Raw genomic sequence first — 15,971 nt, 5'->3', positions numbered from 1 at the left:
AAATGCAGCAAATACAATAAAAGGTAGAGAGGTAATTCACGCACTCACATATATGAGTAGACACCCCCACATGTACACACACATCCAGAGATGGGAAGGTGTGTTAGGCTGGAATAGTCATCTCTCCCTCCTGCCTGCACGATTTGGGCATGCCTTGGCATTTCAGGCCATGGATGAGCGTTTTGGCAGCTCCTTTTGTGTGGTCTTGCCTTGGGAAGGCAAGTGCCCTTTCTGCCTTGTTCTCTTGGTCATGCTGCTGCTGTTTCCTGGGTTGATGCAGTCTACTAACCCCAGCTCTGCCTCCCACCCGCCAGGTGATGGAGGAGAGCAAGGGATGCAGCCCCTGACCCTGCAGCCTCCACTGTTCCTGGGAATCTCCTCCCAACCTATTTGGGGAGATGACTTTCAGCAGAGAGCTGCCTTCATCCTGTGCCCCTCCACTTTGCCCTTCCTTTCTGAGAGGCCAGCACCATGCCTTCAGGATGGAGGCCCAGCCACCCCGTGGCTTGCGTGGGCCGGGCCATCCCGATGCCAGCCTGGGCTGGAGCTCATTTCCCTGCACCGCCCCCTTGGTTCGCGTTCCACCCGGACGCGCAGACCTCCTGTCTGCTCCTCCAGCTCCACGCCCACGTGCCCCTCTGCCTGCGGGGTCCTGCCTGCCAGGTCTAGGAGGAACTCAGTGTCCCCCAGCAGAGTTAGTGTCATTTCTAGGGGTTTTCGGCACCCCTGTGTGCACAAACGAATGGTTAGGTGGAGCCTTTATAAAATGCCTGTGCGGGCCCTGGAGTGTGCTGCGTGTGTCTTAGAGCATGCGTCACACATGGCACAGCGATGTCATCTCTCTATCCCCCCTGGACCTCAAGAGCAGAAATCACATCATCCTCATTTTTAAACCTTTGTGTCTAATATGGTAGACATTTAGTAAATATATGTTGGTTGATTTCTTTAAATGAGTGAATGAACTGCAAAGGTAGCACCACCGCCTCTGACAAACTTCTTTTTAAGCTACCGGGGCTCCTCTTTTGCTGGATGAAAGGCGCTCATTCGGTCTAGTTGTTCGGGCAGTAAGTGGCCCAGGATGGACAAGTAGGCCTCTGAGGCTGTTATCGCATGTTGACCTCTGGCTGAAGCAGCCTCCTCATTAAGGGCTGAGTCTCCTTTCTAGGCAGGACAGCACAGAGGGATCAGCAGTGGTGCTGGGGTTCAGATTCAGCACCAAGGTGTGGCCCCAGGGAGTTCCTTGCCTCCCCACAGAACTTGGGGGCAGAAGAATATTAGTTAAAATTGGTTGCCAGTAGCAAAATCCATCTCATGCTAGCACAAGCCTTCTGTCTCTCTCTTTCAACTGGTCTCCTGTGCTTCCGGAGCCTCGTGACACAACGTAGCTGCCCCATGCGTGGGCAGGGTGGGCTGGACAGACGTTAAAGTGGCGAGCTCCAGCACGTCGTCTCGTCCTCAGTACCGCTCGCTCAGGTAAAGCCAACCTCTCCTCTAGTTTTAGTTTTCACTTGGCATCCCCATCCTAACGGTTGAAATAGGGAGAGCCTCAGTATCTAGTGTTCAGGTATAATGAATACTAGACCTTCCTCCTTACTACTTCTCACAGTGCCTGTAATAGCACTATGAGTTAGAGACCAACTTAGAGGTGAGATAATTGAGGCCCAGAAAGGTTAAGTAACTTTGCCCAAGGTCACATCACTAGTGAGAGGTAGAACTAGAATCAGAGCCCAGGAAATCTGGTTCCAGAACTTCTGACCTTTTCCATCCCCCAGTACTGCCTTGATGTGGCTCATCAGCAGAGCCAGCCCCCAACCCAGGAGCCCTGGCAAATGCTGCTCTGAGCACACGTGTCGTTGGCAGAAGAACTATGATGCCTTGCATAAATCTAGAGTCCAACAGTGTTCACAAGCACCAGGAATTCCGTGACAGACCACGGGCCTACCGTCACATGTTCCATTTGGTTCCAGCTCAGGGATGGGGGGCTCCTCCTTCACTCTAGTAGCTCCCAGGAGCCCGATTCCTGGGCTCTCATAGGCTCTGCTCACCAAGTCCTTGAGGTTCACCTCTAATGGCCAACGGCAGTTCCCTAAGTGCCCCCCAGCAACCTAATGTCTGCTGGAGGACTTTGGCCTTGGAAGTTCCTATGGATCTCATAGAAAATCCCCAGGCTGGAGCTAAAAAGAGAAATATTATAGCTTTAGGCAGTTGAGGAGCAATTTAATAAAACAAAAAGAAAATGTAAGTGAACTTGCCCTGAGTCTTCATGGGGCATCATCATTGGTAGAGGAGGACGGCAAGAAGAAGAGATTGAGGCTTCCTTTTATTTAGTTTTACTTGTGTCGTAATTGACCTCTCAGTCTTCATGGGGAAGGGTTTTTCACATAGTCTGGCCTGTGGCATATATTTGTCTTTTTCATTTATATGGGGAAGGGTAGAAAATCCACTTGAACATGCTGCTGGCTCCTGTGTTATTTCACAGGGGTATTTAAAGTAGCAGCACCTGACAGTTTACTAGCAGCTAAGAGGTTTTTCTGCTTCAGAAAGCAAAATATTGCATGAATTACGTAATATATAAAAATGATTTGGAGAATTAGGGAGCAGTAACTAGTACTGTTTTCAGCAGAGACCCAAAGACTTCATCAAGTCATAAAGTTAGCAAATGGAGCGAAGGCAGAAGTGGGCCAGCGGGTATGACACAGGTGTGCTTTGTGGCATGGCATCCCTGTTTAATTTCCTTTTCCCCTGGTCCCAATTTGAATTGCCAAAATATGTTAGATTGCAGTGCATTATTTCATTTGCCTGCTTTGTAATTCCTCTTTACCTCAAACAGATGAAAAACATGGCACTAAAACAAATTGACAGCTCTTGAAATGAGAAAGATCTTTATCCTTCAGAGTGTTGATGTAGAAATAAATGAAAGAGAAACATGCTTGTTGGGTCTTGAAGCAGCTTGGATTGTTACTTTTTTTTTTTTTTTTTTAAAGGGTAGATGAGGGATTTTTTTCCCTCTCCCTTCTGTGTTCCCCGTGAGGGAGTTGTACGGTTTGGGGATGAAGTTGGAGAGATGGCTCTTCTGTCAATGCTTATTTGCAAAGATCGGAGTCCTGGTTTGGTGATAAGGAGCAGGCTGGAAGTTTCCCTCAGGAGGCCTTGTGGGGGCTGACCGGAAAGGACGTGGGGGCTTCCAGCTGGCTTCATTTTACTTCAAAAAGTATCAGACGTCACAGTTACTCTCCCCAAACGGCACGAGGGACAGTCCAGTGCCAGGTTTGCTTTGGACAGAGAACCTTGACTCACAGGCTCACCAAAGCCCCAGCTGACCACTGGGACAAGTGTTGATAATACACCTCCTCACTTTAAAAGGATTAAGTTCTGTTTGTTTGGTGCATGAGATATTTCAAAAAATAGGAGATAGGTGTTTCAAAAATTAAGTGAAAGGGAGTTTGATGGCTTAATAAAGAAGAATTGGAGGCCAGTTTGTTTTCTTGGCCCTGCAAAATCTTTGTGAAACTCAATCAGCAGGCACTTACTGAGCACTCTGTTTTGTGTTAGTCACCAGTACGTGCTATGGCTATGCAGAATGGTAGCCAATATTTCCTGAGGACCGGGGAAGAGGAAGGGATGGGGGAGTGGGACTGCCTGCATGTCAACTGCCTACGTGACAACATGATATTCCCAAGCAGTACATGCCACTGGCAAACATGAGATACAGATAAGGGATATCTTTCTCCTATAGGTGTACCTTACTTATGCCCACTTCATCCAAATCAAGAGGGCATAAGTAAGGGTTTTTTTTTTACTTATAAATTTTAATTTTTAAATCATTTAGGACTCACAAATTACAGAAATAATACAGAGTGTTCTGTGTACCTGCCACCCAACTTCCCACATGGATTATTTCTTACAGAACCATAGTACATTGTTAATACCAGGAAATAATGTGCTAGACATGTGTATATGTGTGTTTGTAGTTCTTTGAAATTTTCTCACATGTAGATTTGAGTGGCCATCACCATAATTAGAATACAGAACTTCCCATCACCTCAAGAAAGTCCCACCCTTCCTTAATAGTCACTCCCTTCTCCAACTCTAAGCCCCGGCAATCACTGATCTGTTCTCCTTCACTATAATTTTGTCATCTCAAGAATATTTTAGAAATAGAACCATATGGTAGGTACTGTGAAATGGACTTAACCTGCTCAGCATAATTCCCTTGAGCTCCATCCCAGTTGTGTATCGATAGTTTTCTTTTTATTATGAGTGGCATTCCATTGTAGGGATATTCCAGTTTGTTCATCCATTTCCTTTGTGTCTTTAAAATATAGTTTATTAGCATACAACATGTAATGCAATAGGTAAAGCAAGATTGACTTATTAGGTAAAATCTCACTCATCCAGACTGATGTCATTAAATTAGAATTTGTGGTAACCAGAGGAGAAGATACAAAGTCTATTCTTGGGGTGTGCCAGGGGCTGGGGTACGTGCTGGTAACAGCATGCCAGAAGTTAGCACAGTCATTTACCACATCCAAATGCTTTCTTGTACATGAAGTCAGTCACTTCTACTTGTCAAGGCTGGGGTAAAGGTTAAGCAATACCATCACCTGCTTTTACAGGAAGGAAACTGAGCCACCACAGAAAGCCTGAGATGTCCAAGATCATGCCTAGGCTGGGATTTGAACCTGGACTTGGACTGCCACACCAGGTTCTTTTCATTGAGCCTTTGCCTGTAGCCCCTGAATGAGTGGGCTTGAATCCTATCTTTTATGTCCTTTCCATCTTGAAAGATTTCATGTTTCTTCTCTGGACAAGAAGCAACTTCTCCAAGTGCCTGCATCCTTCAGCCTGTTGCTGCACCTGAGCCTTTTTCCAGCAGCATTTTATCCATTCTTTGAAGCTGCTTTGGGAATTTTTAAAGTTACAAAGTAAAATTCCTTAAAAATAGTTGGTAATTCAGACCTTCCTTCATTTTGCTGATTTTTGACAAGGTATTTATTTAGGTCAGGGCTGGAATCGAGCAACCATGAGGGTCTGACCCAGGATTCCTGGGGTGACGTTAGGACAAGGGGCCTGAGGAGATGGGCCGCCTGCAGCCCTGAAGGAGTGGCAGCAGGACTTCCTGAGAGCCAGGAGAGCCCCATGAAGAAGCTTGGTGCCCTGGTCCAGGCGCCAGACGCTGTACAGTTCACAGAACTCTGCTGTGTGCCAGAATGGGGCTGCGGGTCAGAGGCAGCTGCTCTTCCGGACATCTAAGTGCTACTGCTGCTTCATTCCGGCCTGAGCAGCTCCACCGAGGGGGTGGATAGAGCAACTCTGAGTCTTTGAAGTTCCAGAAGGGGTTCAAAGGAGCCTTGGAGCAGGGATTCCCGCACCCGGCTGGAAGTGGAGAGATGGCCTCTGGGTCACTTCTAACTCCCGAGTCTGTGATTATGAGACAGTGGAATTTCCTCTCTCCTCAGTTACTGACGTTCACCTGAAGACCAGGCTGAGTGTGTCGGAACCACAGGCCTGAGCCTTCAAGGGGTGTGTGGAGAAGGGCCTGGAGCTCAGGAGGCCTGGCAGGACGGCCCCTGTGACCTTTGGCATGTCACCTTCCTCAGGGCAGGTGAGGCTCTGGAATTGCAGCCTGGTGTCTGCCTCTGGTCCCAGTGGTGGAGAAGGGGATTATCTTCTCAGGGGACAGTGAAGGAAGCATCGTGGCATAGGGATGTCAGAAAGCCCAAAGGTCTTTCCACCCCACAGTCTGTTCATCTGTGCTCTGCAAAAACCTCTTTGTGTTGGGCAGGCAGTAAGTCCTTAATAGTATTGGTTTAATAAATAAATGCATGACCTCGGTTAAACTCCCTGCCACTCTTTCTCTGTCCTCATCGGCCAGTGTGTTAAAGGGACAGGGTGGAGGGTCTCTGAAGCCCTGTCCCAGAGGGCCAGAGAATGAACCCAGAAGTTCTGTGCCCCCACGGTGCAGACAAGCCCGCTGTCGCACCATCGAGCTGTGCTATTTCTGCTCCCTATTTTCCAGGCAGAAAGCAGCTGCAAATGGCCCAAGGGATTGACATCGGAATTGGAACCTAGACTTTCCAGGCCTCCACTCTCCCCTCCCCGAGCTTATGGCCGCAGCTACGCTTGTCACCATCCGAGATTGCATTGGCCACAGGAGATGTGGATGATTTTTCCATTTGGTCCTGATGTTTATTTCATGCCCATCAATATCAGCCCGTATTAGGACAGATGAGGTGGTTATTTACAGGCTGTGCATTTTCACACTTAGTAATTATAAACCCTTCCCCTGTACGGTCAGAGTCGTAGAGATCTATTTTGGCAATTAGCAGTTTAGTATTTGTTTAATGGGAATGCACGAGAGTGTTACGGCACGTCAGTGCTCCACTAATGATTTGCCTGTCTCCTCTGGAGCCGGCAGGTTTGGGCCTTTTTCACGGTGGGTGAGGCCTGATGGGGAGGAGGGGGGGGAATGGGGAGCATTAGGCAGCCTGCCTGCTGCTCCCCATCCCCCTGCCCCCCAGAGCACACTTGGCTGCATGCACGCACACACACACTCACAACCAATGCTGTACACGGACTGTAGATTTCCGAGCCCGGCAGGCGCCACTCGAAGGAGCCTCACACTCAAGGCTGTTAGGCCAGATGCCATTTCCGTGTGACAGCTGTCAAGCCTGCCCGAACCAACTGCTTCTCCTCAAACAGCTCGTATCGGCCTCTCTCCGTGCCCCCCTCGCCCCGCCTCCCAGAGGGAGCCTCCTGCCCGACCCTGCGGGGCCCAGCCAGCCCATGCACAGTCCGAATTGAACCCGCCCCAAGCACGGCTTGCACAGGCAGCCTCTTTCACCCTCCCTCAGTTGAGAGTAGCACCCCTGGGACTGCTCCCCCGAGACGTGCTGGTTCTCTTGGGCTGCACTGTCGGTCACTTGTCGTGACCCATTTGCAGTGGAAAAACACACAGCGTTGGGTGTGGCTCCCAGCTGAACAGTGTGGAGTGGGTGTGTGTCAGTGTCCGTGTGCACAGCAAGCAGCCCAGCGAGGGAACGGCGGGGGTGGGCCGGTGCCTCTGATGGCGAGCATATCCCCTGTGCCGGGCACACGCTAGCCACCGCGTTAGCCTTCCTGGCAACTCTAGAAGGGTGTGCATTCTTAGCACACTCAGCACACATGGGCTCGCAGGGCCCCCACAAGCTCTGCCTTGGGCTGAGTCCTGGGACCCCTCTACCAGTTTGTGACCGTGGACCAGCCAAGTGAGGCTAGGCTGTGGGTTCAGCCACCTGAAAGGTAGAGCCTCATTTTCCCTTTGCCTCTCAAACCAATCTCTCCTCTTCTGAGCCTACCAGAAGCAATAGAGGTCCATCCTCTTGGTTATCTAATCACCTCTCCTAACTTTTATAGTATGATTTGAAAGTAGTGTTTTTTTATTCATTCGGCAGACAGTGGCACTCTGCTAAACCCCAGGGATTCAAAAGTAAAACAAAACATAATTAAGGGAGACCAATAGAAAGACAAGAGAAACATCTGGTTCTTTTTATTATTATATTGTGGTTATATATATGTTTCCCATTTTAACTATTTTAAGTGTATAATTCAGTGACATTAATTATATTCAGTGTTGTGCTTCCATCACCACAATCCATTACCAAAACCTTTTCATCACCCCACGCAGAAACCCTATATCCATTAAGCAAGAACTTCAGATTCTCCGCTCCTAAGCTACTTTCTTTCTCTGTGAATTTGCTTATTCTAAATAGTTCATATAGTGGAGTCATACAATACTGGTCCTTCAGTGGTCTGCCTTATTTCACTCAACATAATGATTTCAGGGTTCATCCATGTTGTAGGGTATATCAGAACTTCATTCCTTTTTATGGCTGAAGAATATTCTGTTCTGTGTATAGTCCATTCATCTGTTGATAGACACTTCGATTGTTTCCACCTTTTGGCTGTTGTGGATAGTGCTGCAATGAACATCCATGTACAAGTTTTTGTTTGCCTTTTTGTTGTTGGGTTATACGTGTTCTTTATATACTCTGGTTATTAAACCTATATCAGACATATGATTTACAACTATTTCCCCCATTTTGGAAGTTGTCTTTTCACTTTTTTTTTTTTAAAGATTTATTTATTTATTGAGTTCCCCCCCCCCCCCCCAGTTGTCTGTTCTCTGTGTCTATTTGCTGCGTCTTGTTTCTTTGTCCGCTTCTGTTGTCGTCAGTGGCACGGGAAGTGTGGGCGGCGCCATTCCTGGGCAGGCTACACTTTCTTTCGCGCTGGGTGGCTCTCCTTATGGGGCGCACTCCTCGTGCGTGGGGCTCCCCTACACGGGGACACCCCTGCGTGGCAGGGCACTCCTTGCGCGCATCAGCGCTGCGCATGGGCCAGCTCCACACGGGTCAGGGAGGCCCGGGGTTTGAACCGCAGACCTCCCATGTGGTAGACAGACGCCCTAACCACTGGGCCAAGTCCGTTTCCCTCTTTTCACTTTCTTGATGTCCTTTGATGTGCAAACATTTTTAATTTTGATTAAGTCAAATTTATCTATTGAGACAAATCTGGTTTTAAATCCCAGCCCCATCATTTACTCCAAATGTGATCTTAGGCAAGTCACCAAATCTCAAAGAGCCACAATTTCCACATCTTTGAAATGGTTATGGTATTTCCCTCAAAGCTAGCATGATAATTAAATGAGCTTTGCAAATTGCCTGTTTGCCTCTAGTGAATGACGGCTATTACACCAATTATTATTTGGAGGATAGACTTTTTTTAACATGTTTTCTTACGGAATGAGACTCTCTGATCAGGAGTTTCAATAGATAAAGAGTTAAATGATTAATATCTAGAACAATGTCTGAAGAGACCCTCCAGCTCCCACCCAGTACCTACAGTTCCTTTGTTAAACTCATAGCCACTATTCGATAAACACTGTTTGAGTTAAATGGGAAAATGGAATGACACCACAAGAAGCAGGGCCCAAAAAAGAATGTTGCTGCCATTGGGGTAGACTATTCTGTCCATAAAAAGGCTTGGGAGCCTTCTATGAAGAATTGAAAAGAAATTAAGCACGTGACTTCTGTTGTTATTCAATTAAGGCTTGGACTAAAATAGGCAGGGTTTCAGGTAGATGCAAACAAGCAGTTTTGGAATGAAGCGGGGAAAATGTGTGGCAGCAGAAACTTAGAGAAGCCATTTCTGAAATCTTCCAGTGGTAAACAGAGGTCGGGCTGGTTGAGAAGCTTATATGCCTGTAGGAAGGAGATGCAAAGAACCTGGCATTAAGGTCCGGGGCCCAGGCTCCCAGCTCTCTTAGGATCATCAGTGGGGAAACTGAGGCTCAGAAAAATCCCATCAATCCCTATCTCAAGGGGTTGTTGTGAAGGTGAAAGTGATCATGATGGATGTGTAAACAAGGGGGGGGGGGGGTGGAGGACAGTGACTCCATTAGGTTTTCTTAAGGCCCCATCCATGAAAAATATCCTGATTTTTTTGTCCTTCTGTGCTACTTTCAGGACTAAACTTTGGCCCTCCCATACTAAAACAAGAACAAGAGCTGAGGAGAGCTCCAAGAAAGCAGCAAGCCGCATGGAGCTTGCTGGGTGACTTCTAGCAGGGATAAACATCTCATGCTTAAGCAGCCAAAGGCCCAATTAATACCCGTTTTATTTAGGGCACCTCCATGCACCCGTGCTCTGTGACTAAGGCTCAATCAGGTTTATTCAGCCTTTTAGAACAGAGTTCTCAGACTTGGCTGCATGCTGGAATCACCTGAGGAGCTTTTAAAAAAAAAAATCCTAGGTTGGTTTCCCACCTCCAGAGATGCTGATTTGATAGGTCTGGGGTGTGGCCTCAGCCCCGGGGATTTGGGAAGCTCTTCAGGTGATTCTAGCGAGCAGCCAGCGCTGAAAGCCATCATCCATCTAGATTGTGGCATGAACTAATGGGATTTTCTGGCCTGCTCCTTCTTCTCCTCAATTCTTCCATATGGGCGATAATTAAAGATAGACTCGCCCCACCTTTTGCAAGGCCAGAGCTTGTTGAAAGCCCTGTTTGAATAAACTAGACCCCACCCCCAAGCTTTATGGCAGGAGCAGGTTTGTTTTTATCCAGGCTGGCAGTGGGAGGAGCCATGAGTGGTGCCTTCCGCTGCTGGGCAGTGATCTGTGACAGGGGAGCCCTGCTCTCCACACCTGTCCTGGGCAGTCCTGCCACATCGTGCCTCTTCCCTCTGGTGCTTTCAGCGCCTCTGATTTATAGAGCATAACAAGGCCTGCTGAGCCCCCGCACTATAGTATCATGGTATTGCATTTGAGGGTGTTTATTTAAACTAACACTTCAAGCATTTGTGTGGGAGCAGGAAGAGAAATCCAAGTGCATTTGTTCTGGGGGAGTTTAAAGAGCTGGGCTTCTTTCTTTCTGCTTCCCCTCCCCCTGTATCTGACCAGAAAACTTAAGGAGCATTTGAAGTGCCATTTCCTGCTTTGTTCTTGATATGTATGGTGTGTGGGTGGGTGTGTTTGTATCCTGAGAGGACTAGGAAATTTCTCAGGGCGTGTGTTGGCCACAGCAAAGTCCTGGAACATCTTCACAGAGCTGAGATTTGCAAGGGTCCAGCAGTGAACTTGATGCTCCCAGATGTTGTCCCAGCAGCCCCTGAAGTCCATTTTAGCATTCTAGGCAGACAGTACTTTCAAAGGGCTCTTAGGTGACATCTTGTAGAGCTCCCTCCTTTTACAAATGAGAAACTAAGAAAAGAGAAGGAAGGTGGCTTGTCCTCAATGAGCTCCCAAATTGTGACAGAGGTGGGATCAGAACCTGGGTACTCCCCGGGCTTTGTGTCTTGAGCCTGCCATGCTCAGCTGCCTTCCAGCACCTGCTGAGATATTACTGGTAACTCCTTTCCCTGGGGACAGTTTTTCTGCATCTCCAAGTCAGTTTGGCCTCACTCACCTGTTGTCTACTTGCAGAGCCCAAACTGCAAGCCAATGGGCAGAAGAGGCAGTGATCCGGGGGCATGCTCTGGAATCACGTCTTGGGCCAACCAACTTGACAAATAGAACCTTTGACCTCTCTTAACAAGAGTGACTATGCATTGTAACTTTAAAGTTTTCCTGTTCAGCTAGCACATGACTTATGCTGACTAGAGTCTAACCTCTGGCTACAGTCAACACCATCTGGCTACTTATGAAATCACCAGCAAGAATGCCTGGCTCACAATAAATCTTTTGACTCATTATGAAGAAGGTTTGCTCATTCATTAAATGAATTAGGATTAGAGAGGCATCACCCACTGACTTGAGTGCTAATTATTGCTGACTTTCATGGTGCTAGTCTAGTGAGGAACATGCTGCCAGCTTTTCTTGGCACTTCTAGAATCTCCTTCTCCACCCTCGCTGCTGGGAAGGAATTTAGAAGAGATACCTCCACACCCTAATACCTGAGTTCCATTTGGACTATGGAACCTTATAGTTTAATGCTTGGCCCACATTCAGCACCTCCCCTGCTTCTGTCCCGTTTCTTGCCTTTGTTTGCTCTCCAGTATTATTTGAGAATGTCTGTGTATCCTCTAATAGATTATGAACATCTTTTCCTTTGTGTTTTGTTTTGTTTTGTTTTTTGAGAACAGGGACCATGTACCAGTTATCTCTTACCACAAGAAAGCCGTGTAACAAACAACCACAATACCTGTTTATTTTATGTGTCCGGAGTCCACCGGAAATGATTCTGCTAATCTTGCTGGGTTCCCTCATATATTTTAGGATCAGCTAGCTATGATCTGATCTAGCCTGGCCTCAGCGGGGGCATTTAGGGGGAACTGGTCGGCTCCATGTGTCTCCCATTCTCCAGCAAGTGAACTGGGCATCATGTCCCTATGGTGATGGCAGAAGTGCACGAGAGAACAAGCAGACACATGTACACCCTCTTAGGCAAGACCCAAAGCGGGCATACCATTGATCTCCACCCCATTGTATTGGCCCAAGATATTGGGAAATATGACTTCCCTTTTATCGACTATCAGGTATGGTATATGCATGGCACCCCCTCCCAAGGACAGTACAGCATAGCCTGAACCTTGCTTTAGTCAGAAATACATGTTCAGGACATTTTAGTGTCGGAGCAGAGACTTAGGGCATGCCCAGCCATCTCACCCAGAAGTTTCTTTACCTGCTTTTTCATTCACAAAGAAACATCATTATGGATACCAGGTCTGCATTTTAAATCTGCCTCTAGTTTTTTTTTTTCCCTCCATTATTTAGAGAATATTAGCTTCTGTAATCAAACCCATGTAGATAAGACCTTATAGGTTTAATACAGTGTGTTACCCCTGTACAAATGGGGGGAAATTAAGCTTAACATTTCCAGACCAATATGGCTAATTTCTGTACAATGCCATCTCAACTCCGTGCATGCCTCCAAGTCTTACAAGGCAGATTTCAAGGTTGGAATAATCTTCTCCAAAAACAGACTGAGCTTGTGCAGAGCATGGGACAAAGTATGCTGAGGTTCACATACCTCCTCTTCCTTTCTCTCCTTTGGGGCAGGTTCTCTCCTTAGTGCATGATGAACACTAAGTACAGTGCTAATCAGGGGAAGGGGTGGTATCCCCTCAATGCATTTAACAAGAGTTAATAGTAGTTTCTACCTGAGGCCAGAAGAACACCTGTTTCCAGCTCTCCTACCCCTGGTGGGTTCTGGCACCCTGAGCGAGGCTGGGCCTGGGTTCCACGTGAGGGAGTGAGAGCGTCAGTCATTCAGCCAGCCAGCTCTCTCCTGGGTTGGATGCCAGTTACCTTGACTGTGCCCCTCATTTCCCCTTGACGAGACTCACACAAGTCTCTTCTGTTTGATTCACAGAGAACCGTGAGAAACAGCCCCGTATGTGAGGCTGTGTTTTTCATTCTATTCAGTCTTTGTATATTCAAATTCTTCTAGTTTCAGCTCTTGCTGTTCTGCCAGATTTCCATTGCATTGATGGCTTCTCTGAATTAATAAGTGTTTTGCAATCGCTGAAACTCCTGCCCCCAGCACCGGGACTTATCCATATTGATTTTTTTTTTCTTTCTCTTTCTCTCTAGCCACTTCTTAGATGTTTTATTTTGTAAAGTGTTCATAGAAATTTTTTTTCGCCCTGACACTTTATTCAGGAGGTCTTTGCGAGTCCCATTGTACAACTGGTCTATAGTGGAAAGAGTTATTATATTCTTTACGATAGTGGTTGCCCTAACAAACCTATACAGATCTCCCCCCCCTGCCCCCATACACACACACACACACTCACCAGGATGGGGTGGATGTTAGAAGGGCAGCATTAGAAAACGTTCATGCTTTGGAAGGAAAAGAGGGAGCCAATCGCTCTGCTGGAAGGGGAGTTTTAAAAATACATTTTTAAAATATTCAAAATATTTATTTCCTAAGGGGATCTGAGTTTCAGAACCAAAACATGGCCAACACAGAAGGGAGATTGTTTTCCTTTCTGTTAAGGCATTTTCGGTTCAAAATGAGGATTTGGCAAACATCTTAGAAAATATGGAGATGGTTTTGAAACAGATGTCCCATTTACCTGCACGCTACCCAGCCGGCTTCACCCCCTACCCGCCCGCACCCCAGGCTTTCGAATTCTTATCGAATCCCAGGGTCTGAGTCTGGGATACCATCTGCTCAAGTGTAACTCCTTTGTGTACAAACAAACCAGTTGATCTTCTGGTGGTTTTGCTTGCTTGGCGCAGGGGAGCCAGGACGGCTGGGGGGGTGTGTGGCCTCAGCAGGTGTGTGTGGGATTCTTCAAGCCTGCCTGGCTGGGGTTTGTCCTGGGGTGGGCAGCAAGGGAGGGGCCCAGTGAAGGAGCCCCTGTTCAAGTCATCTTCAAACCAGCATCACCCAGTTCTGTCATCCTGGTGCCTGGGAGAGAGAGGGCAGCCAGCACACTGCTGAAGGAGCAGGCATTATGCAAGACCGTTTTCCTCTCAGCCACTGACTTCAGAGATGGGGACCAGAAGGGGAGGGCCCCAGGAGCCTGTTTCTTCCGTCTCGGTTGCTTAGCAACAAAAGGGGGCCCTGACTCCAGACGGGATTTATAAGAGAGGCCATCCCTTCAAGGTTTATGTCTGGCTTGCCTACCCCCCTCTTCCATTCTTACCTTAATTTTGCTTTTCCCCCATTATACCTGATTGCACCTAGAAAAATAGATCTGGAGGCACCTTTTTAAACCGAGTTTTATTGTTTCTCCCAGTTTCCTCCTCATCATCTGAGGCTGTAGCTGGCCAGGAGTGAGGAATGAATAGCACGGGATTCCTTCTCTCAGCTGGCTCGGCTCAGGCTCCAAGCTGAGCTAGGAGCCTCTGGGCTCAGATGAACAGTGCTTGGTCCTTCCCAACTACATACGCACATGACAAGTGCACCAAGCACCCTGCCTACCCACAACCATGTGGGGTGGCTTTACATCTTAATGGCCAGCCTTGAGCACAGAATGAATGCTCACCTGGCCACACCTGGTCCTCTCCCCAGGTAAGTAGTTGGTTGCATAGGCCCTATACCTTCACTACAGTTGTGTGTTTTGAGGAACAAATAAAGGATTGGATCATAAATAAGAGAAGTGAAACCCAAAGCTGGCTTTGGCTCCTTAAGTGTGTTTCTTGAGCTCTATGTAGTAATTGAGTGGATCTGGAAATCTTTTTATTGCTAGAAATATCCAAAAGGGTTGCAGGATACATGGGAGGGCTGGAGAAGGGGTGAGGAGGAGAGACTGAGGACGCTTTTCTTATTTTCTTCTCTTTGATGTTTTTGAAAAGGTCCTTGCATCAAGGTATTAAAGTTCCATTGTTCATAACTGGACACAACTTATATTTCCATCAAAAGAGGAATATTAAGTAAGCTATACTCCTCAGTCTGTGAAATAATATGCAGCAGTCAAAGCATTTGTGATGCACATAGAATAACCTGGGAATTGTTTGCAACGTTGAGTGTTATGTGAGGGGAAAAGCAAGGGAAAATTCATGTATGATATGATTTAAGCTGCATTAAAACAGAGATTTAAAAAAAAAAAAGACTAAAGGGAAATACAGTAGATATCAACTGCAGTTGTACTGAGAAGAAACACAATTTTTTTTAATGTCTACTTTTTCCTGTCCTTTCAAATGTTCTTCAATGAACAGCTATTATTTCTATAATGGAAAACCCCAAACATACACTGCTTCATACATTTTGTTAAAATTCCTAAAGCAAACTCTGTTCCGTACTTGTTTTGCAGGTGGAGGATGCCATGCTGATGTTTGATAAGACTACCAACAGGCACAGAGGTAAGACCCCCACAAGGAGGCTGCCCTTTTGCCCTCTCCTGGCCTCCTCTTCCCATCCCCAGTCCCACTGATAAAAGATCCAGGGACTATTCCTGGATCAAGCAGATAGAGTCGATCATCTGTTGAAGATCTGTATTGATGGAGTGCCATAAGGGTACAGAGTCCAAATATTGGACAATTAAAAAACCATTTCCTCTTGGCTTGGGAACTCTTGTTAAATTATGCAGCCACTCCCAACACACACATTCAGATAGACCTTTCCAATCCTGACTTTCTTAGTCCCTTGCTAACCTCAGCACTAAGTGATCCAAGTGGAAATTATTCATAGCAATTACTCAGTTGAGTTCTCAATTTGCATTGAAGGAGGTGGTTTAGAAGCAGACTGTCAATCTAAAGAGGAGAGAGAGGGAGAAAGAGAGAAAGCCTTGTAGGTTTGTGGGATGTATACAGAGAGTACCAAATTGGAAATGCCCAGTGGCAACTCCTGAATGTTTACAGGACATCTGCCCTTGTTTGTATTCTCTTCCCCTGTGTCTCTATTCTTCTGTCCAAGTTTTAGAAAATGCGTCTTAGCCTGGGGTCTATATAATCCCTGCAATGATACGAAAAAAAATTTTTTTAAATTATTGGACAAATCGAGACAATCCTCCCCAGAGGTAGTTAGAGTTAAAGGAAGGGATG

The 15,971-nt window shown here is 46.8% G+C and overlaps 1 protein-coding gene across 11 annotated transcripts in view; it reads left to right on the top strand.

The window, feature by feature from the left end:
* Positions 1–15,971, top strand: part of MSI2 (musashi RNA binding protein 2) — a 398,131-nt gene that overhangs the window by 248,539 nt on the left and 133,621 nt on the right. For all 11 annotated transcript variants that reach the window (XM_058283920.2, XM_058283921.2, XM_058283923.2 and 8 more), the window contains one exon: positions 15,242–15,290. In XM_058283920.2, coding sequence (XP_058139903.1) covers positions 15,242–15,290 — 49 coding nt within the window. The remainder of the gene's footprint in view (positions 1–15,241; positions 15,291–15,971) is intronic.

The sequence above is a fragment of the Dasypus novemcinctus genome, chromosome 21, assembly GCF_030445035.2.
Source record: "Dasypus novemcinctus isolate mDasNov1 chromosome 21, mDasNov1.1.hap2, whole genome shotgun sequence".
In the NCBI taxonomy this organism is placed as follows: domain Eukaryota; kingdom Metazoa; phylum Chordata; class Mammalia; order Cingulata; family Dasypodidae; genus Dasypus; species Dasypus novemcinctus.
Note: the sequence above shows the minus strand (reverse complement) of the source record. Positions and strands in the feature narration are given on the sequence as shown.